At 32.2% G+C, this 23,461-nt stretch overlaps 4 protein-coding genes across 4 annotated transcripts; 3 read left to right on the top strand and 1 right to left on the bottom strand.

Moving 5' to 3' along the window:
- Positions 1-140: 140 nt before the first annotated feature.
- LOC111427023 (Niemann-Pick type C-2b) lies at positions 141-7,493 on the bottom strand. Its single transcript, XM_023062008.2, has 4 exons — positions 7,252-7,493; positions 6,168-6,278; positions 646-845; positions 141-335 (listed from the first exon to the last, which is right to left on the bottom strand). Exons 1-4 carry the CDS (start codon positions 7,331-7,333, stop codon positions 252-254), a joined length of 477 nt encoding a protein of 158 aa, XP_022917776.2. The 5' UTR covers positions 7,334-7,493; the 3' UTR covers positions 141-251.
- A 7,476-nt stretch (positions 7,494-14,969) lies between these two features.
- Positions 14,970-15,763, top strand: LOC139430693 (uncharacterized). The gene is made up of 3 exons (XM_071197912.1): positions 14,970-15,169; positions 15,225-15,406; positions 15,465-15,763. The coding sequence occupies exons 1-3, from the start codon at positions 15,008-15,010 to the stop codon at positions 15,742-15,744; spliced, it is 624 nt and encodes a 207-aa protein (XP_071054013.1). The 5' UTR covers positions 14,970-15,007; the 3' UTR covers positions 15,745-15,763.
- A 2,991-nt stretch (positions 15,764-18,754) lies between these two features.
- LOC139430347 (uncharacterized) lies at positions 18,755-19,567 on the top strand. Its single transcript, XM_071197187.1, has one exon. The coding sequence runs from the start codon at positions 18,755-18,757 to the stop codon at positions 19,565-19,567; it is 813 nt and encodes a 270-aa protein (XP_071053288.1).
- Positions 19,568-22,461: 2,894 nt separating this feature from the next.
- LOC111427918 (uncharacterized) lies at positions 22,462-23,251 on the top strand. The gene is made up of 2 exons (XM_023063319.2): positions 22,462-22,662; positions 22,718-23,251. Exons 1-2 carry the CDS (start codon positions 22,495-22,497, stop codon positions 23,180-23,182), a joined length of 633 nt encoding a protein of 210 aa, XP_022919087.2. The 5' UTR covers positions 22,462-22,494; the 3' UTR covers positions 23,183-23,251.
- Positions 23,252-23,461: the final 210 nt, after the last annotated feature.

The following is a 23,461-nucleotide window of genomic DNA, read 5'->3' as shown; positions in this document are numbered from 1 at the left end:
TTCGTTTCGTTGTATTTCTAAATATATTATTTCTATAAAAGCGAACATAAATTATCCTGAAAGATTATCTTTACTTAAAAGTTATTTTTGGAAACTGATCGTTCATTTGCGAGACATATCGGAAAAAGGAAATTAAAAAAAAGTTATAAATAAGTTTATTAAAAAAATAACTTAATAATTAAACGATCGAATAAATCTAAATTAACTAAGAATGTAAGTAGTGAGATAGATTTCATTTTTAAGATAAAAATTTAATTCGTAATTCTTGCGGGTACTTCGAAACAGATTTCATCCCCAAATTCCGAAGTTAAACCCCAATGTACGACAACTTTAACCTGGAAAAAGAAATATAAATATATTAAATTAAAAATTAAAAAAAAACAATATCAGAATATATAAATTAACGCTAAGATGGATTTAAATATTATTTTTATCAGTAATAAGGGATTTATTTTAAATGACAACTTTGAACTTTAAATGCACGTGGTATTCTCGAAAGGCTTTTCCTAGAACGTTAGTCATCAATAATATGATAAAATCCATTATCATAAATTACAGTTTGCATTCTTTTAATCAATTTTAAACTCAATTTTAATTAATCAATTTTATATTATATATTTAATTTGATATATTGAATTTACTTACTGTTGGATAAATAGGTAAAACATCAATATTATTTTTATATTGGTACTCAACACCCGCTTTCAAAGGACAAGCTGCTTTCGTCGTTCCATCGGCTTCGAAAATTTGACCACAAGCATTTGTATTGTCAACACCAATAAATGGAAAAGGTAAACCAGCAATGTTTGCGAATACTGTGTTTCTAAGACGTTTTAAATCTTTTTCTGCAAAATAAAATAATAATCATATTAAATCATATAAAACTTCGATAGATCACGCATAGGTAAGCAACTTTAACACTTTGAATTAGCAAATGCTTAATTTATTCTATTAGTGTTAGGTTCATAATCTTGATCGAGTTTAGCCGTGCGTCTCTTTAAACGGTTAAATCCGTATGTTTCTAGTTCTAGATCTAGTGTTAGTTCTACTTTTAGTTTAATGAAAAATATATAACAATCTAACACTGAATAACAACTAAAATTAGAACTAACACTAGCGTTAGAACTAACAGTAGACCTAGAACTAGAAACATTCGGGTTTAACTGTCTTAAACGGTTTTTATGATTTCTAACTAAAAAATTATTATAACAAAGTTGAATTTGGTGATGGATTAACTCTTTTTGGTTTATCATAAACAATTTATTTATAAGATACTTTTTTCCAACGCGTTTAGTTTTGGAGTTATGGACGACTTTATTAATCAAAATCAACGATTTTGATATTTTTCGGTTGTTATAGTTTCTAACAAAAAATTATCATGACAAAGCTAAATCTGGTGATGAATTAACTCTTTTTGGTTTATTAGAAATAATTTATTTATAATATACTTTTATACCGTGCGTTTAGTTTTTGTGAGTGAGTTATGGACGAGTTTATTAATGAAAACCAACGATTTTGATAGTTTTCGGTTTTTATGGTTTCTAACAAAAGAATTATTATAATCACGCTGAATCTGGGAATGGATTAACTCTTTTTGGTTTATTATAAGTAGCTTATTTATAAGAAATTTTTCTCCAATGTGTTTAGTTTTGGAGTTATGGACGATTTTATTAAAGAAAATCAATAATTTTGACATTTTGCCGTTTTTATAGTTCTAGCTAAAAAATTATTATAAACAAACTAAATATGGTAACGGATTAACTGTTTTAGGTTTATTATAAACAATTTATTTATAAGACACTCTCCTCCTTTGCGTTTAGTTTAGAAGTTATGGACGATTTTATTAATGATAATCAACGATTTTGATATTTTTCGGTTTTTATAGTTTCTAAAAAAATTATTATAACCAAGCTGAATCTGGTGATGGATTAACTCGTTTTGGTTTATTATAAACATTTTATTTATGCGATACTTTTTTTCAACGCGTTTAGTTTTGGAGTTATGGACGACTTTATTAATGAAAATCAACGATTTTGATATTTTTCGGTTTATATAGTTTCTAACAAAAAATTATTATAACAAAGCTGAATCTGGTGACGGATTAACTCTTTTTGGTTTACTATAAGTAATTTATTTATAAGAAACTTTTTCCCGATAAGTTTAGTTTTGGAGTTATAGACGATTTTACTAAAGAAAATCAATGATTTTGACATTTTCTGATTTTTATAGTTCTAACTAAAAAATTATTATAAACAAGCTAAATCTGGTGATGGATTAACTCTTTTCGGTTTATTATAAACAATTGATTTACAAGACACTTTTCTCCATTTCGTTTAGTTTTGAAGTTATGGACGATTGTATTAATGATAATCAACGATTTTGATATTTTTCGGTTTATATAGCTTCTAACAAAAAATTATTATAACAAAGCTAAATCTGGTGATGGATTAACTTTTCTTGATTTATTATAAGTACTTGATTTATAAGAAACTTTTCTCCAATGTGTTTAGTTTTGGAGTTATGGACGATTTTATTAAAGAAAATCAATAATTTTGACATTTTTCGGATTTTATAGTTTCTAACAAAAATATTATTATAACCACGCTAAATGTGGTGACGGATTAACTATTGTTGGCTTATTGTAAACAATTTATTTATAAGACACTTTTCTCCAGTGCATTTAGTTTAGGAGTTATGGACGACTGTATTAATGATAATCGACGATTTTGATATTTTTTGGTTTTTATCGTTTCTAACGAAAGAATTATTATAATCACACTGTATCTGGTAATGGATTAACTCTTTTCGGTTTATTATAAGTAATTTATTTATAAGAAACTTTTCTCCAATGTGTTTAGTTTTGGAGTTATGGATGATTTTATTAAAGAAAATCATTAATTTTGACATTTTGCGGTTCTTATAGTTCTAACTAAAAAATTATTATAAACAAGCTAAATATGGTGATGGATTAACTCTTTTGGGTTTATTATAAACAATTTATTTATAAGATACTTTTTTACAATTCGTTTAGTTTTAGACTTATAGACGATTTTATTAATAATAATCAACGATTTTGATATTTTTCGGGTTTTATAGTTTCTAAAAAAAAATTATTGCAACAAAGCTAAATCTGATGATGGATTAACTGTTTTTGGTTCATAATAAGTAATTTATTTATACGAAACTTTTCTCCAATGCGTTTAGTTTTGTAGTTATGGACGATTTTATTAAAGAAAATCAATAATTTTGACATTTTTCGGTTTTTATAGTTTCTAACAAAAATATTAGTATAACCACGCTAAATGTGGTGATGGATTAACTATTCTTGGCTTACTATAAACAATTTATTTATAAGACACTTTTCTCCAGTGCATTTAGTTTAGGAGTTATGGACGACTGTATTAATGATAATTACCGATTTTGATATTTTTTGGTTTTTATAGTTTCTAACAAAAGAACTATTATAATCACGCTCAATCTGGCAATGGATTAACTGTTTTTGGTTTATTATAAGTAATTTATTTCTAAAAAACTTTTCTGCAATGCGTTTAGTTTTGGAGTTATGGACGATTTTATTAATGAAAATCACCGTTCCAAAAAGCAGCAATTTTATTAAAGGAAATTGTGACTGCTCATTATTTTTTAAGGAAAACTTTATTTCAAACTATTTGTGGTGGTAGTATTCTATCTACTTCAAATGAGGACGAAATGGAGAATAATTATAAAGATAGATTTTATAGATCATGTTCAACTATTTGTTGTCTAAACTAACTAGACAGTTCTTGTGGCAGATTCATTTTCATTTCTACCTTATTGGAGAACGTGTTCATTATACATATAAAGATTTATGTATCTATTTCAAAATTTATTGTTAACAATATTGCTCCCTTGCATTTTTACTCCTAGATGCGTCAATATCGAGAAAAATACGAATATATGAAAGTCTTATACTGCAATATTACATAACACAGCTTAGTAAATCTATCCTGGTCAGTGAAGGTCAGATCCGCCGTAGCAAACAGTTAGCGGTACCTACGGGCAGCGTTGCCAACCTATACCGGCCAATTATTCATAGAATCAATGGTAAAAAAACGGTAGGTATCGTAATAAATCGGTAGGTTTAAATACAAAGTCAATTTGTTGTTTGATAAAGGTTTATAAATGAATTTATATACATAATATAAACTTGTATATAAAGTTTTATGTACAATACAAAAATTGTTAGTCGCTTAAAGCTAACAAATAGCAAATTTTTATCTTAACAATATTCCTCTCTTGCATTTTTGCTGTCAGAGGAATCAATATCGACACAAATACGAAAGTATGAAAATTTGATGAAATTGTTGCATTTTCAAATTTTTAAAGGAAACACTCTGGTATCGAAGCATTTTATAAAAAAACTTTTAGAACAAAAGTTGTAGCTAATTATATTCTTAACAATATTCCTCTCTTGCACTTTTGCTGTCAGATGCATAGACATCGAGAAAAATATGAAAGTATTAAAATTTGATGAATTTGTTGCTTTCTCCAGTTATTAATAGTAACACTCCATTAATGGTAATCGGAGCATGTTATAAGAAAGCTTTTAGAACAACAGTTATTGCAAATTTCATTCTTAACAATATTGCTCTCTTACACTTTTGCTCTTAGATGCGTCAATGTCGAGAAAAATACGAAAATGTGCAAGTTTGAAGAATTTGTTGCTTTTTCAAGTTACTAAAGGTAACATTATGGGATCGGGGCTTGCTATAAAAAAACTTTTAAAACAAAAGTTGTAGCAAATTTCATTCCTAACAATATTGCTCTCTTGCACTTTTGTTCTCAGACGCATAGTATCGAGAAAAATACGAAAATATAAAATTTTAATGAATTTAATTATTTTATTAGTAGTTAATGGTAACACTTAGGAGACGAAGCATGTTATAAAAAAACTTTTGGAACAACAGTTATTGCAAATTTCATTCTTAACAATATTGCTCTCTTGCACTTTTGCTCTTAGATGCGTCAATGTCGAGAAAAATATGAAAGTATGAAAATTTGTTGCTTTTTCAAGTTACTAAAGGTAACACTCAGGAATTGGAGCATGTTATAAAGAAAATTTTTAAACAAAAGTCGTAGCAAATTTCATTCCTAACAATATCGCTTTCTTGCACTTTTCCTCTCAGACGCATAGTATCGAGAAAAATACGAAAATATAAAATGTTGATGAATTTAATTATTTTAGTAGCACTTAATGGTAACACTCGGGAGACGAAGCATGTTATAAAAAAGCTTTTGGAACAACAGTTATTGCAAATTTCATTCTTAACAATATTGTTCTCTGGTACTTTTGCTCTTAGATGCGTCAATGTCGAGAAAAATATGAAAATATGAAAATTTGATGAATTTGTGACTTTTTCAAATATTAAGGTAGCACTCGGTAATTGAACCATGTTATAAAAAAAATTAAAGTACAAAAGTTGTAGCAAATTTTATTTTTAATAATATTGCTTTCTTTTATATTTGCTCTCAGATGCGTGTTCGACGAGTTTTGGCTCATGATGATATCTCGAACCGTTTTCAAATTAAATAAGAGGTGAGTTACTTATAACACGTACTGTATATAGCAAAATACTTTTATGCAACATAAATAGGGTATTCCCATAATACTTCAATTCAAAATTTTTTTATTAAAGTTTTGAAAATTGGTAGATTAAGTGGTATATCGGTAGACTATCTTCTATATCGATAGATCTACCGATAAATAGGTAAGGTTGGCAACGTTGCCTACGGGGCTCATTTATTTCACGAACTGTATATCGTATACAGTGGTTGACAAAAGTATTCGAGTATGTATTTGAGAAGCGACATGGCCGCTACGGTAGATTATTACTACGAAATGAATTTCGACAGTTATAAAAAATGAATGAAGGAACATCTACTGTCTAATTTACCGGAAAACAATGTCTTTGTAAGAGATAATCTCCCATGTCATAACGAACAACTAGGAAAATATTCTGTATATACTATACAACACGTAAGGTTGAAATGGCCAGTTCAAGTTGATATAATTATGAATTGCTGAGTTTTAGCCGAAAAAAAACTTCGTCTTATAAAACAAAACACACTCATATATAAAGATCGATGTTAAAATTATATATTGGTACAAATTAAATTGTTTAACTTACCTGGAGTAAATTTCATCGTAACTAAAGATTGTGTTCCTTTTTTTAATTTACATGGAGCTTTTGTACAACTAGAGACGGATACTTTCGAATCTAAATCATCGATAGATCGTCCTAAAAAATAATATAAATAAAATTAAAAATTATTAAAAAAAAAGTTAATTACGAGATATTTGCCCCTTCAACTTTCTAATTTACGTAAAACCCGTTTATCTTAATAATTATCGTCAATTTCATGAATACGTAAGTGTTGCATTTATACAAAAAATTAAGTCAAGTAAAAAAAATCGAATAAAAATGACGTTTAAAATTAATTGAGTAGTTACTGTTCAGATTTAAATTTATGATGAGTCCTTGTTTGTAAAGTTTTAATAAAAAAGGTCGCGGAAGAAATCATGAATAATGAATAATAAAATCTACCAGATCTTAATAACGCGAAAAAGAAGGTCGTATAGATCACTTTTTTAATGTAAAACTTCACTTTTCTACTTGATATTTAAAGCTAAAAAGAGATAGAGGTTCTTATATCATTTGTGGAACTTTACTGTTTACAGTTTAGAGAAAGTTACGAAATTAGAGATTGGTTTTTAATCGTTTACATAGTACAATGTTTCATCTTATTCAAACCATTATAAAAACATTTTTTAATATGTATTAAAACGCTTTATTTTTAATTACTTAACTTTGATCTCAATTAAACATCGTTAAATAACGTTAAATTAGTATATTCATGTAATTGACAATAATTTCTTTATAATATTGAATCGTGTAATACTCTAAAAAAATTTAATTGTTAAATTAAATTATTATTGTCGAGTTTTTTGCCGATTAAAATTTATATACCTCAATATACTTGTAAATATAGATAACTTTTTAATAAAATATTTATATACGCCTTGTTACAACACAACCAATTCTACACGAATTTTACCTTGATAAGATAAATATTAAAGACGAAAAAATTTAAATGATAATAAAAACTGTTTATTTGTATTATTCAATAAAGATAAAGTAAATAACAAATTATAAAACTTATTCGCAAAAAAGTTAATTTACAAAGTAAACATTTTTTATAATCTTTTCTTACCATTTGAACATTGTTGGTATAAATCTGCTGAGCAAACTGCCACCAAAGCGATAAAAACCACAACAATTAACACAGCACGCATTTTGATTTGTATAGTTTAAATAATTTCGATAAATTTGAACCTTTTTTTATGGTTTCTCTTTTACGTGGCTCAGAAACAACGGTTTTGGTACAAAATGAACCATTAACCGTGCCAAAGCGAACGTGAGCAGAGAAGTTCCCGGTTCAATCGGGACACTCTCACTATAAGAATGTTTTCCCACTATTATTACCCCACTCTCTACCTCTGGTTCAAAACCAATTAGTTGGATACTTTAAATGCAGGTTACGTGGAGTATCTTTTTTTCGTTCTCTTTGTATTAAAGTACGGTAAAGAAAATTCAAAACCAGAAAACGTTCGAGGAAGAAGCTAATGACAAAGTGGATTTCCTTGTTGTGGTTATTGTTGTGACTAATATTCCTCAAATTACAATTAATCATATCATATACTAAAAGATAATTTTGATATGGAAAAAATTGTTCTTGATAGAAATATGAAACGGTTTAAACATCCTTGACATACTGAAAAATATTATTAAAGAGATATATTTTTATTCAGTTTGATTAAATAAATAAAGTTCTTAACTGGAAGCTTTTAACGCTTTATGTGTGAATTGATAAATAAAAAAAACTTTTTATGTTTTAAAGATTTTTTTTCCAGAAGAGACAATATACATACTAAAGCCATAAATATTATCGTTTGTTTGTGGAGAATTTTATTTTTATCACATTTAAATTGCTCTTATTAAAAAAAAAAGAACAACTCATGCAAACACTTTTTAATTATATTCGTTTAATTCTTGATTGTAATTCTTTCTGCAAGATCAAGCACGTGCTACGCTCTCAATAGTCAGTAGAGCCATCTACTTAATTATGATTAACGCACATTTTTTGACAATTTGTCCAAAATGCCCAAAATGTCCAAAATGACAACAAATATCTTTGTTATCTCTTGATAGGCAAATAGGGCTCTATAAGCAGATTTTACGAGTTAACTGGGTCATTAAAAAATCATGAAAAAATTAAGTATCATTGCACTACAAACATTTATTTATGCTTTTACAACATATAACGAATACAAAGAATAAATAAGTATAACAAAAGGATACATTTTGTTGGGCGCCAGATCCTTAAAATGTCAAAATGGTGGTTACAGTATGGTACACACTAAAACATGGGGTTACATATAGAGACACATCACAGTCCGGCCAATAGTATAGCGTTTCCCGTCTAATTTTCTTGCTAGACTCTAGAGTGTCTAGTAGGATTTTCTTTCTTTCTATTTGCTGGAAGACATTCAAGAAAATACCGTCCGGTAAGTCTCTAAGGAAGAAGAAGGTTAGAAGGTTGACCCATCTTGGTTAGAGACGACTTCCACCCTTCACCAATTGTAAGTTAGTTTTTACAAACTCAGCCAAAGCTCTATCCCCAAGAACCATATCCGTAGACAAAGCTTGTCAGCAAATTCTTCAACCCTAACTAAGTCATAAGTCCTAAAGATAAACCTATATAATGGAGCGCAGCCACTAGAGTATCATGATGTATTCTATCAAAGGTCTTAGAAAAAATCCAAAAGTGTTAAGATAGTAACCCGTTTGTCGTCTATTGCTTTGAAGATTTAATCTGTCACACCCAGAAGCGCAGTAGCGTCTTGATGACTATAATGTGTTGCCCAGACTGGCAACTGGGCAACACATTATAGTCATCAAGATGGCAACGAAGTCATGACTCTCTCACAAACCTTGGATAATATAGGCAATATGCTAATTGGCCTCAAGTCCTTAAATTAACCCAGATATACCTAGCGTCCTACATGTAGGACACCAGGAACAAGTTGTAACACGATTTAAGTATTAGTAATTTTTCCTCACCACTCGCGTATACAGCGTGTCTCGTATCTTCCGCATCAGAGCATTATACGGTTGTAGAATACATTATTCTGAAGCGATCTTTCTAATAAAATTTTTTCGAAATGTTTATAATAACCGCACGGGAACTGTTTAACGACGACCAATAACGGACAACTTTGATTCATCGGAAAAGTTTATTTCTCTTTCCATGACGAATCTATTGGTGAGTACACGTGGGAAACGAGTTATCATCGGCGTAGCGGACCGGCCGAGGGTGGCACCGATTACCTGAGTCTGATTTGCGATCTGCTGATTGGACGAAAAACAGTTCCTTTAAACAGTTCCCGTGCGGTTATTATAAACATTTCGAAAAAATTTTATTAGAAAGATCGCTTCAGAATAATGTATCCTACAACCGTATAATGCTCTGATGCGGAAGATACGGGACACGCTGTATACCTTCAGTAACAACTACACCGTCGTATGAGATCATCGTGGGTTTATAAATCGGTAAAAACGTCGTCACAGTGAAGTGTAAAGATACTATATACATCGATTATAGCTGCGAATTTGCAAAGTAAGTAGTTTTTTTATTATTGACCAAAAATTAAAAATAATTTTTCTTATATTATTAAAAATATGTTCATCTATCGATGTGCAGTTGTTTGAATCGAAATGCTTTCCATAAATCTTAGTAAATCAAAATTGTTTTTTGATGTCCTATATGTAGTACGCCAGGAACATAGCATACAATTTATTTCAGAAATGTTTCACTCAATGAAGCACTTGCAATGCTTGAAGAGGACGAAGAAATGGTTGGACGTGTTGAGAATATTACCATGTTACCACCAATAAATGCGTGTGGTAATCTCACTGACGAAGATTCAGGTGAAGAAGTTCAAATGTCAATAACTAATTTACCAGGTTCTCAATTGCAAGCAACTGTAGAATTGTTTGGTGATCATGTTAGTAGTTCGTATGATACTGATGATAATATCCCATTATCAGAGTTGGCCAGAAAATTTCAAAACAAGAAAAAAGTGTACAAATAAAGGAAAACTTATCATTGGATAAAAAATGATTTACCTCCAAGTTTTTGTGATGAATCGCAAGAAAACTTTTCTTCTGAAAACAAAACACCTCTTGGGTGGTTCCTAGATTTTTTTGATGAAGATCTTATAAACCTAATAACAACTGAGACAAATAGATACGCTAAACAAAAGAATAAAGAGAAGTTCTGGAATCCGAAATAAAAGCTTTTCTTGGAGTTCTTATTATTAGTGGATACGTAATTACTCCACGACGAAGAATGTTTTGGGAACGTGATAGAGACGCTAACAATAGTCTGGTAACAGAATGTATCAGTAGAGATAAGTTTGAATTTATTTTATCAAACTTTCATTTGGCTGACAATTCCACGCTAGATCAACAAGACAAATTTGCAAAGGTTAGACCTCTTTTCGAGCATTTGAATAAAAAATTTATGGAAAAAGGAATTCGTACAAAAAACCATTCAGATGAAGCCATGGTTCAGTATTTCGGTCGTCACTCCTGTAAGCAGTTCATTTATGGCAAGCCAATAAGATATGGCTATAAACTCTGGGTTGGCGCCTCTAAAGAAGGGTATGTTTATTGGTTTGAGCCCTATCAAGGTTCAAAAACAAATATTAGCAAAGTATACTGTGACCTTGGAGTTGGCCCTAGCGTTGTACTAGAATATGCGGAAGTTCTAAAAAAGAAATGGCCTAATTTGGAGTTTCACCTAGTCTTTGATAATTTTTTTACGAACATACCACTTATTGAGAAGCTGTCTGAAAAAAAACTTATGGGGACCGGCACAGTTAAAGAAAATCGACTGCGAGGAATTGACTTACGAGATTCTAAACTTTTGAAAAAGGAAAAAAGAGGGAGCTATGATTACAGGAAAATTCGTGATCAAAATATAATAGCAGTTAAATGGAATGATAATAGTTTAGTTACTCTTTGTTCCAACGCAATAAGGAGTTCAGCCAATTCGCTTTGCTAAACGGTATTCACAAAAGGAGAAGAGAAACATTCAGGCACGTAGAAAATGTAACTGTTATAAAAATGTACCAATAATGATGTTTTTTTCTTAGATTGAACAACCTGCGACCGTAAAGAGTTATAATGAAAATATGGGCGGCGTTGATCGGTTTGATCAAAATATTGGTTTGTATCGTATTTCCATAAGAGGAAAAGAATGGTACTTTTCCCTTGTTTGTCATTGTATTGACATGTCAATTCAAAATGCTTGGCAACTGTATCGAAATAATGGAGGAGAAATGAATCAGCTACAATTTAGACGACGAATCGCTAATGTTTTATTGTTGAAAAATAAAAAACCGTTCCCGTCTTCAAGTAGAGGTCGTCCAACTCAACAAGAAAATATAGATATTCGATATGACCGTTTAGATCATTTGGTTACGCCACAAGAAAAGCAGACGCGATGCGGCTTTTGTCATACTAAGACGACAACAAGATGTATAAAACATAATATTGGAATACTTGTAAAGTCTTTCGTTGATTACCATAAAAAATAAATAATAATATAATATTGTCTTGTGTCTCTAATCGCCATTAATATCCCTAGCGTACTATATATAGGACAGTGTCTTTTAGACCCATGTAGTATATAAAAATGATAATGATCAGATATCATGTTTAAATACTGTTTTCTTAGATAAAATATCATTTCAACAGTAAATTATATTTAATAGTAAGTGTTTAGGCATATCTGGGTTAATGAGGATTTGGGGTTTCTGGAATTGGAGTCACCTGGGCGATCTTCCACATATTACGGAACACAGAACATTCAATGGAATAGTTAACTATATGTACATTGATTAGACAATATGTACATTCACGGAATGAATGCTTGAACTGTAACATATACACGAAAAGTTATTGTTTGATTCGAAAAGTTACCTTCGAAAACGACAATGGTGTTGCTATCATAATCAACGGCGAGCGCTACAGATCAGTGATAACCAATTTCTTTTGGCCCGAATTGAACGAGATAACATGTGCTTCCAGCAGAAAGTTGCTACTTGCCAAACAGCAAACACCAAAATGGATACTTTCCATGTGGTTCATGATTCAAAATCGTGCAATTAATTCTTCTAGACTTTTTCTTGTGGGGTTTTCTGAAGTTGCAGGTCTATGCCAATAAGTCCGAATTGAGCGATAACCTCAAAGTCAACATAACCCAGGCCATCGCTCAAACTCAGTCGGATTTATGCGTAATTGAACACTGGATTGAAACATTTTATTTTCGAGGTCATCACCGTGCTTCATCTGTTTAGCAAAGGCATAATTATTCTGTGAAAGTACATAATAAGAAATCACAACGAAATGAACATTGATAGCCAGTCAATAACAATGATGTTGATAAATGATACTTTCTATTTATGTGCTACATGAAGTAAATTTGATTGTCATTAATGCTTGTTATAGTATGTATTGCTTTTTCATTAAAGAGCGAAAGAATGATTCTTATCTAAAAAAGAGGAGCAAAATTTTAAAAAGAGTTAAGGCTAAAACACCTTAGCATCATTAAAGGCCCATTAGCATATTGCCTTTATTATCCAAGATTTGTGAGAGAGTCATGACTTCGTTGCCATCTTGATGACTATAATGTGTTGCCCAGTTGCCAGTCTGGCTTTCGTTCGAGATTTAGTAGCGCTACTGCGTTACCCTTAGAAGTAGTTAGAAATAGAGAAAATATGCACAATCAAAAAGAAAAATAAGAAGCAATCTGGGTCGTTTTTGATACAGCTTAAGTCCTGTTGAGTCATGTAGGTGTAATAAAAGATGTAGAGAACCATCAGATTAACTGAACAGGTTCAACAAAGAACTAAGAACTAAGAATAAGAAGAAGATATTAAATAGACATTCAAGCCAACATGCTCATCAGAAAGCAAAATCAACAATGACTGCCCTCCATACTTTGACAAGCATTTTATAGGAGACAATTGCAACCAAAAAGATAGCTCTATGTGCGTTCATGGATATAAAGGGTGCTTTTGATAACACCTCATATGAATCCATGGAGAAAGCTCGAAACGTACAATGTTATATCCGTCGACGAGCAATTGGTGTATAGCCATGCTGAAAAGACGGCAGATTACAGCTAGTTTGGGAGGCGAGTCGTTGACTATTAAAGTACTTAGAGGATGCCCCCCCCCCTTGGGGCTCTCTGTTTTCGCCTCTCTTATGGTGCCTGGTAGTTGAAGACTTGTTAAACACCTTAACAAAGAATGGATTCACGATTCAGGGATATATAGGTGACTTGGTAATTACAATCTGAGGTAAATATAATACAATCATAATCCAATTAATGGAGAAAGTCTTACTACATATTAGCACCTGGTGCAGAAATAATTTGCTCAGCATTAGCCAAGGTGAGGAAAAAGGTCATTATGGCTAAGCAGATCTGCCGCAGACTCCATGGAAGGAACTGGGGTCTTAAACCACGAATGGCTCAGTGGGGCTATGTGGCAATAATTAGATCCATGGTCGCCTATGCTTCACTGGTTTGGTAGCCAAAAACCAAACACAAAACACAAATCCATCGACAAGCATGTCTTAATATAACGGATACAATCAGGTTTTGTCCGACGATTGCTGTTGAAGCCCTCACACCACTTCATCAGTGTATACAAAAAGAGGCAGCTTTAAGTGCCTTATCACTGAGGACATACTCTTCACTCAAGTTGATGCAGGGAAACCTCAGAGGACATCTCGAAATACAGGATACAGACAGGCAAAGAGTATGATAAGTCCGTTGCAAAATAAAACCAACGTGATTTTATTCCTCAACAAAGGGGACCTAAGGTCGCTCTAAGACGTAAAAGTTTCGGAAAGATTCGTTTGATACCTACTGACATAAAGGATGAAGACTTTCGAGCAACACTAAGGTTCATCAAGGACCTAGATTTGCCCTAAATCTTTAGAGGGCTTAAAGCCCGGCAAAAATAATAATAATAATAAATGTCTTTTAAAATAGTTTCGATTTGGACATAATAATTATAAAAAGATATAAATCATACCGAGATATTAAGGTGAGAAGTCATATGATAAATCTGGTTTTCATGAAACAAGTATGTTAAAAAATAGTATTAATTACATTATTTTTTTTTTATCGCTTTTCACAACTCAATGCCGTTTATTGTTGTATAAGTGTTCAATGAAACTGAACTTGTATTGACTTAAAACTTGTTGTGCAATTTAAATTGATATTTAAGTATTAAAGAAAAAAACACTTTAATAATTTTTTTCCGCATTGACGTATTTTATGATGACTGTTGTTATAAATATTATCACTGTTTAAACACTTTTTTTATTTTATGAATGAATATAAAAGAATTTGGAATATGTATTGCGATTTTTTCTTCTTGCGTAATATTCACATCAAAAATTAACAAACAAGATAAAAAAAATAAGAAAAAAAGATTTTTAAAGAATTTCCTTTATTTTTTTATTCAAATTTTTTCTTGAAATTTTTAATGATTAATTAAAAAAAAACAATTTCATTATAAAGTGATAATGTTTCATTAACATGTTGTTTTTGTATTCATGACAAGTATTTTCAATTATTAAATTACCAAGTATTAATGAAGCTTCTAATTAAGATCATTCTTCTTTTACATTCCTTTTTATTATATATTAAGATAAGATTATTAAAAAAATCATGTTCTGAAGATATTAACCACTTAAAAAGACTTTTACATGTAAAATTAACAAATTTTATCACAACAAAACACTTCTAAAATTATATAAAAACTCATTGTTAAAATAAAAACATGATCAGTTCATTATTTTTAATAAATAAACGTAAAACATTGAAAATGTTAATTTTAAGTTTAAGTTTGATTTTATTAGGTGTGATCTTTCAAGTTGAGGGACACGGAATGATGCTGAATCCACCAGGAAGGAGTTCGGTGTGGAGGTGTTTTGAAGGATTTCCGGTTAATTGGGATGATAACCAAAATTATTGTGGAGGATTAACGGTTTGAGATTATTTAATGTACATTATAAATTCGTTTTATTTGGTTGTTTTTTTAGTTCATGGTAAATAACGGAGGTTGCGGAATATGTGGAGATCGCATTATAGACGATCATCCTCAAGATAACGAAAACACGGGAAAATTTGGCCGTGGAAAAGTCGTATCCCAATATAAATCAGGACAAACCATAGACGTGTCAGTTACTTTAACCACAAATCATAAAGGATCTTTCGAATACAGGTTATATTTTGATCCTTAATTATTATTAATTTTCTTAACACATTTTTAATGATGATAGTTTGTGCAAACTTTTAAATTCTTCAACTTACGAATCAAGAGAAGATTGCTTTGAGTTATTAACGTTAGAAGACGGATCGACTAGTTTTGAAGTCGTTTTAGGATACAACCAGTTTGAAAATCGCGTACGTTTACCTGAAGGTCTCGTTTGTGAAAGGTGCGTGTTAAGATGGCATTACGTGTCTGGCAATAACTGGGGGCATTGCGAGGATGGAAGTTTTGCGCAAGGTTGTGGACCTCAAGAAACATTTAGATCTTGTGCTGATATTTCCATTCAATAATAAAATATAAATAAATTAATTCTTTCTTAAATACTTCCCAATTCTCTTGCTTGTTACATCATCACCTGTCGCGTTCCCGTACGTTTTCCTAAATAGCGTATTACCAACAATAAGTAGTGTTTTGAAATCCATTTGCAGGGAAAATAAGCCGTCGCGGATGATTTATTGTTGCAATATGCAGTGCTTGTAAGCAAAGTAAATATAAGAGTGTCATAAGAATGTCAACACAAACGTGGATAAGATTTGTTGGCTTATCTTAATCTATTTTCTGAACTGCACTAATTCTATAAGTTTAGTTCTTGCGTTGTCTCATAATTAACATTTTTGAAATACTTTGGACGTGTTTCACGTAGAACTTAAATTCCTACCAAACAAGTTTTTTTTGGAGTTCTTATCTTTAAATATCTGCAACTATAACAAAGATCTACGACTCATTGTGAACTTGGCTGCTAGAGTTGAGAAATCTTGTTGAAAAACATCCACTTCCCTCAATTATGCTCTCGTCCCCATTGCATTTTACAACTAAATATCAGATTGCAGAACATACGAAACCATTCAAACTGTCGTGGAAAGTTGGTAATCCAACTCACACATGCTCGAGTTGGATTGCCTGGATAGTGTATCGAATTGGACTCGCGTTGATCATCATTCCTCATCGATTAACGTTTTGTCGTTCTTTGTCTTAGTCCTCTTTGGATGCTAATCTATAACATTTCAACGTAGTTCCAAGAAAGAATTGTGCAAGAACTACTAGGTCATCGATTTTTAACTCGTTAACTTCCACGTGAAGCACGCATACTTCACACAACTAAAAAAAAATAGTGATTGTGTTTCAGAATACGAAGGTACGTTTCTGCAACGTAAAAAAGTACAAAAGTAAACTGAAATATTCATTTTAGTTCCACAACATAAAGAAAAATAATTCACTGCTTTAGAACACAGTCACGTTGTCACAAAAGCATATCAGTGTTTAAGCAATAATGTTTTTCGCATCGGTTACATGTCAATCTAGAGTGTGGTGCTTTTTTAGCTGTGACAGCTCTTTCACTTTCTGCTCCTATTTTGCTACAGCACACATTACATCCTCGTCTGTTGGTACCCACATCACCCAATTAATGTTTTTTTATCATTTCAAATTAATTCTCTTGATATTTATTAGACATATCTAACAGTGCTTCTGCAACATGCTCTCTAAAGGCAGTGGTTTATAGATTTTTAGCCGTTACAGCTTTGAACAGTAATAATGCGTTTACAAAAGCTGATCCTAGAAGCAGTTCAACCAAACCATGTGAATAGGCTTTTATTTGATCGGATAAGTCAATAAAAGCTTTGGCTTTTACCGTCCAGACTTGACTGCAATCATAGGGCCAACATGCTTTGTAGAAAGGGTTATAACATCGTGTTATAACTACAATTCCTGTATCGGTCTCCATAGAAACACTTCTACCTTTTTTAGACGTTTTTGTGTGACTTCTTTGGGTTGTTTTTCCGATTCTTTCTCAGGATGCCAACTAGATGTGTGTTTCTATTTAGCAATTTATGCGCCAGATCCACACTCGTATAATAATTGTCAACGTAGGTTGTTCTACAGCAATCCAGAAGTGAGATGAAAATTTTGAGCTTTCGAACAGTAAATGCAGAAGTCAAATGTGCCACCTTCCATGCACAGTTCGACATGTTTGACTCCAAATTTGTCTCTTATTCTTTATGTATTGGGTACTAAACTTTCATCAATGCATATCTGTTCTTTAGGAATGCAATAGCGTTTGTAATTAGTTGTCAAGCATTCAATAACTGGTCTAAATTTATAGTCTATCAGAAACATCTGCATTTTCATTATTACAAAAGTGCCAGTTTGCTAACAACAACTCGAAACGGTTTCGTGACGTGACATTACTAACTTTATTTGCATATATTGTTTATTTAACCAATTACTGGACATATGAGACAAACGAAACAGACCCATCCAAAGCTGCAATCTAGCAGAAGACCGACATTTTCAGCGATTTTCTGTGAAGCATAACGATTAGTTTCATTAATCATGAGTTCCATAAAATCATCCATTCAACAATACTCTCATGGCACATACAACTGCATTGTCAACCTCATATAGTAATTCCTTCAAATACCTTCCGGTCACGTTAGACCATAGCAGAAGAGCTACATTTATAGCTTCAAATTCATTTTCTTCGTCTGAAGAATCATCTATGTGGAATCATCTATTATTCTCACTCAGCACATACTGGTCGTCTTCAGATCAACCTACAAACGGTTTATTCTCTTCGTTCGATAAGAGTTCATCCAAAAGACGCTGTAGTCTTGCTTGTTCTTTTTAGTATTCACCCATATCACCAAAATAATTACATGTTCGTAAAAATTTTTTAGTAAGTAGGTAAATAAAACAAGAACTTTACTGTCCGAAAGGGGATAATGTTGGAAGTTAAACGATTTATTATCTATTATTAATATATAGGATATTGTAAGCTCTAATCAGTTAACAATAAAAAGCATTATCTATCTACTGTCCTAAATCTATAATTTTATGGTGTGGCCAGTGGTACTAGGAAAAATAAATATACCGTGGTAGTTAACGTGTTAAGTATCAATATGATTGTTTTCCCGGTAGAGTAATCTAATTTTTTTTCCTTTTATTACCATCCCTGGCGAGAGAGAAAACTTACGCCAATTCTGGAAGATTTCCGGTCATTCGCACCACCTTTTAATCCTAGTCGTTGTGTTTTTTAAGTATTCATCAACGGGTATGATCACAAATTTCTTGTCGTTTTCCTTGCCTTGGGCAATAACGACGTTTCGATACCTTTGTTGATGTCGCACGACGAAATCTGCGATTTCAGCGGGTATGTCTGATCATGAAATCGTTTGTTGCGAATTGTTTGCGGAGTATGTGGTGCAGCCGCCTGCTTCTGTCACTAGGCGTATCTTTTCTAATTTTGTTTATCAAAGGTTTTTGCAGGATCTATATGCTATTCCTTTTTTTCTAAGTTTTGATATGATTGATGTTAATGATAAAGTAAGGTTTTTGACGGAAAATATTCTGACACTTTTTGATGCTCACGCTCCAGTGCGAACGTTTAAAGAACGTGCTGCCCCGACACCTTGGATAACGGACACAATAAGGAGAATGCAAAAGCTTCGAGATAAAGCATATAAGAAATATAGATCATTAAAAACAAATGAGTTTTGGCAATACTATAAAGATATGAGGAATTATGTAAAGGGAGACATAAACAGAGAAAGAAAGGCGTATGTTAGTCATTGTATGGGATTGGAAACTAATCCATGGATAGCGTTGCGGAAATGTAGAATTTTAACTCGCACAACTGACAGTATCTCTGAGCAGCTTGCTGACTCGGATCAAATTAACAACTATTTCACAAATATAGCTCCTCTGAATGGGGACATTGACAGAGATCTATATCAATCTTATATGAATAATGTGGTCACAAAACATATTTTCAATTTTGAATGTGTCAGTGATGCTAAAATAGAGGAAGTTATTAACTGCATAAGAAGCAACGCCACAGGATTAGATGGACTTAATATTAAAATGATTCATTACTGTTGCCCTCACATAATACCTCAAATTAAAGACAAAGTTAATTGCTGTTTGTCGGACGGTCGATTTCCAGACGTTTGGAAAAAGGCGAAAATAGTTCCATTACCAAAGAAAAAAAAGCCAGATTCATTTGCTGATTTACGTCCGATTAGCATTCTACCAGTGTTGTCTAAGGTGCTGGAGAAAATTATGTGTGAGCAGCTCCAGGCGTTTGTTTACAAACATAAATTGTTGTCAGAAACGTAATCTGGTTTCAGAGCGGGTTATGGCTGCGGCTTTGCTTAACATAGTGGATGATGTACTGAGGGCGTCCGATAGCGGTAAAGTAACGGTACTGTGTTTGCTTGATTATTCGAAGGCATTTGACAGGATGAATCATAAAATGTTGTCCTCAATTTTGTATCATATTGGGGTGAGTCAACCAGCAGTAGGTCTTTTGATGAGTTACTTGTCTGATAGGGAACAGCAAGTCGTAATAAATGGTCGCTTCTCTAAGCCGTCATTTGTTATGGTCGGATGTCCTCAGGGATCAATGATATCTCCCTTGTTGTATAGTATATACACAAGCCAATTCAAAAACAGAATTCGGTATTGCAGTGCCCATTGGTATGCTGACGACACACAAATATACCATTCATTCACTGAATCGGAGGTGGATGTGGCGTGCGCAAAAATTAATGAAGACTTGCAAAGGTTGGTACGGGTTTCCGAGGGGCATGGCCTTTGCATCAACCCGCAAAAACAGAATTAATGGTGTTTGGCCCCAAAAAACTTAAAATTAAATTACAAAATAAAATCAAAATTGAAATCAACAATAAGCAATTGATAATTAGTAAATCAGCAAAAGACTTAGGAGTAATTCTTGACGAAAATTTAAAGTTTGATTCTCATGTTAATAAGTGTGTACAAAAAGCATATGCGTCATTGAAATTGATTTATTGCAACCGAGAGTACATCAATAGAACAACTAAACGATTACTATGTCACAGCATAGTGTTATCGCACTTTAATTTTGCGGATTGCTTGTATTATCCGTTTTTGTCTTGTGTACTTAAGTCTAAAATTCAAAAAGTTCAAAACTCCTGTATAAGACTATTGTTTGGGTTGAGGCGAAGGGACCATGTAAGTAGTAAACTGTCGGAAATCGGCTGGATGGACATGCAGTCGCGACGTTTGGCGCACTCGGCATTGTTGTTTCGCAATGTGGTCACCAAGGAGAAACCTGCATATTTGTATGATAAAATTACCTTCCGCTCGGACGTGCACAATCTTAATATAAGATTTAAAGGTACGATAACGCCGCCCATACACAGAACTGAATTCTTTAAAAACAGTTTTACCTATCAAATTAGTAAAATATTTAATATTATTATGAATGTTGGAATGTGCTCGTCTGAGTGGCAGTTTAAGAGGCGATTAAGGACAGTGTTAATACAGGGACACGGGAATCTGTAGAAGTGGGAGGGAGCGACATATTTCATATTTTTCTTTTGTTTGCATCGGTCTTTTGTGGCATGAATTTTGATTAGATTTATTAGGTTATAATGTATGTATGTTGCAGTGCGATTACGGTTATGTAATTGAAACTATTGTTTTGCTTTTCTTTTTGTTTTTCTTTTCGTTGTGATGGGTTGGTGGAAGAACGGTGAAAACCGAACTAACTCATATTGAGCACATTTAATGTAAAGGATACTGTTACTTTATTACTGTAATTGAGAAGCTCAATAAAGTATTATTATTATTGTTTCTATCCATGTTCCCATTTACTTTTGATACCATTTGTCTTGCTATGTTTGTCAGAGGCAGTTTCTATGTTGCCTTCTTTTTTCAGTTTTGACTTTGTTTGCTCAGTTCAGTCATCTATAGTAGTATAGTATCTAGCATCTCGCCGGACACAGTTCTATTAGCACGGTGATTGTTGACGCAATTAGATGAAAATGGCTAACTCTGTCTACGATGATAACAACTAAGCAGTGACTTCTTTGTACTTCTTTGGATGATGACGGCAATGGCAGCGCCGTTCCACAGCTTCATTATAAGCACAGAGCCATATCATCATCATTATCCTCTAGTCCTTAACGTGTATTGTTGAATACAGGCCTCCCCCATTTTTGACCAGTTCTATCTACATTTTGCGCTCTGTGTCTTATTTATCCAGCGTGTGGGAGGTGTTTCTTTACTTCTCTTGCCATTCTCGGTCTTCACTCAAGCAGTTTTTTGTCCATCTTCCATGATTCGAAAGGACCACGTGTCCTGCCCGCCCAATTCCATTTGAGTTCTGCTATTCGGGTAATCACTTCAGTAACTGAAGATCAAGTTTTATCCTTCTCAATTATTTAGTTACAGTTGCGAAAGGTGCGTCTGGGTTCCCTAGGCAACTTCGGATTTACTCTTCTCTTCATTTTGACATGTTTGGTTACCTCTCAAAATTTTTGTTTCATGCCCAAGGTATCACTGCCAAGATTTCACTAAGAAATGCATTTTTGTTTTGGTTATGTTGATTTTGAACTCAATCCTGGCAAGCATTATAGTAAATTTAGGCATATTTTTTGAACGTTTTTTCTAAAACTAAATAATCTAACTTTATATAGCTTGGCAGTACTTTTCGTTTTAAAATTATCGCTGGGCTCTTATCATCTTGCATTACAATGTAACTGACAGCAACGCAATATTAGGAGTGATAGCAAACCAAACAAAAGATTGTCTTATTGATAACAATAAATTTAAAAACTTTATCACCGTTTAATATTTTTACGAAAATCTGTCAAAGTTTATAACGGAACTATCGTTTTTAAAAACTCCTTAGGTACAAAGTTAATAATTTTTTTTGGATGATCATAATCTGATTATGATGCGATAATCTATATAACAGAGTAAACAACCCTTTTTTTAAATTTACTCAACCCCGACTTTTGAATGTACAATATAATCATATTTATAATATCTAATAAAGATTACAATAAATTAAGAATATCGCAAGTCGGATTAATCATCAATTGATACGACTTTATTTATTGAGTGTTTTTTCTGTTTTCTGTGAACTTTATTTTTCAAAATAGTCATTAAACTAATAACGATAAGAAATAGCAAAAATGATTTATCAATATGATCACACTATATAAACTGCAATTAGCTGCAGTAAAACATAAGTTGTCTGAGTTCACCTCGTTAACATGTTTATTAAAATTATTCCAATCTCCCTTTTAGTATTGTTCCTGAAAAACGTAAACGGTCATGGGATGATGCTAAATCCACCTGGTAGAAGCTCTGTTTGGCGATTTTATGATGGATATCCTACTAATTATAACGATAATGAACTTTTCTGCGGAGGAGGACTCACAGTGAGTATTAAAAAGAAATTTAACCCTCAGAATTTAAAATCTTTTTTATTCCTAGTCAACCGAAACCGTTTCAAACTGTGGAATTTGTGGCGATTCACTCGAATTACCCAGACCACGTCCGAATGAAAACACCGGAACTTACGGTCAAGGAAAAATCGTCGCCGAATACACAATGGGACAAGTAATCGACGTTTCCGTTACGTTAACCAGTAACCATAAAGGAACTTTTGAATACAGCTTATGCGTTTTGGAAGATGCGGATCAAATGGAATCAGGTGACGAATGCTTCCAACCGTTAACTTTCGAAGATGGGTCAAGCAAATTTGTTGTTCAATCGACAATATCTAAATTTGAGAATCGCGTTCAACTTCCGGATGATGCTACATGTGATAGATGTGTACTTAGGTGGCATTATAGAACCGGAAATAGTTGGGGGCAATGTCCTGATGGAACTTGGGCTACCGGATGTGGGATTCAAGAAACTTTCCGTTCTTGCGCTGATATCTCCATTAAAAATTAAACAAAAATATTGTACTATTATAATTTACAATGAATTTAGAGTTACAATAAAGATAAGAGTTGAATTAAATTGATAGGGTATTTTTAAGATATACTAACTAGGTTTTTATCATAAATGATGATAATCGTTCCGCATTGTATTCATATACATTTCCGCCTACATCCTTTATTAAAAAAAATATAAAATAAAATATATTTTTTAAACGCAAATATTTGAGCGATTTTTAATCAAATAAACGTGTAGAACATATTTCTTCTTAATTGTTTATCCTTGTTGTCA

This window comes from Onthophagus taurus, chromosome 7 (genome assembly GCF_036711975.1).
Source record: "Onthophagus taurus isolate NC chromosome 7, IU_Otau_3.0, whole genome shotgun sequence".
In the NCBI taxonomy this organism is placed as follows: Eukaryota; Metazoa; Arthropoda; class Insecta; order Coleoptera; family Scarabaeidae; genus Onthophagus; species Onthophagus taurus.
This window is presented reverse-complemented; position numbering and strand designations above follow the sequence as displayed.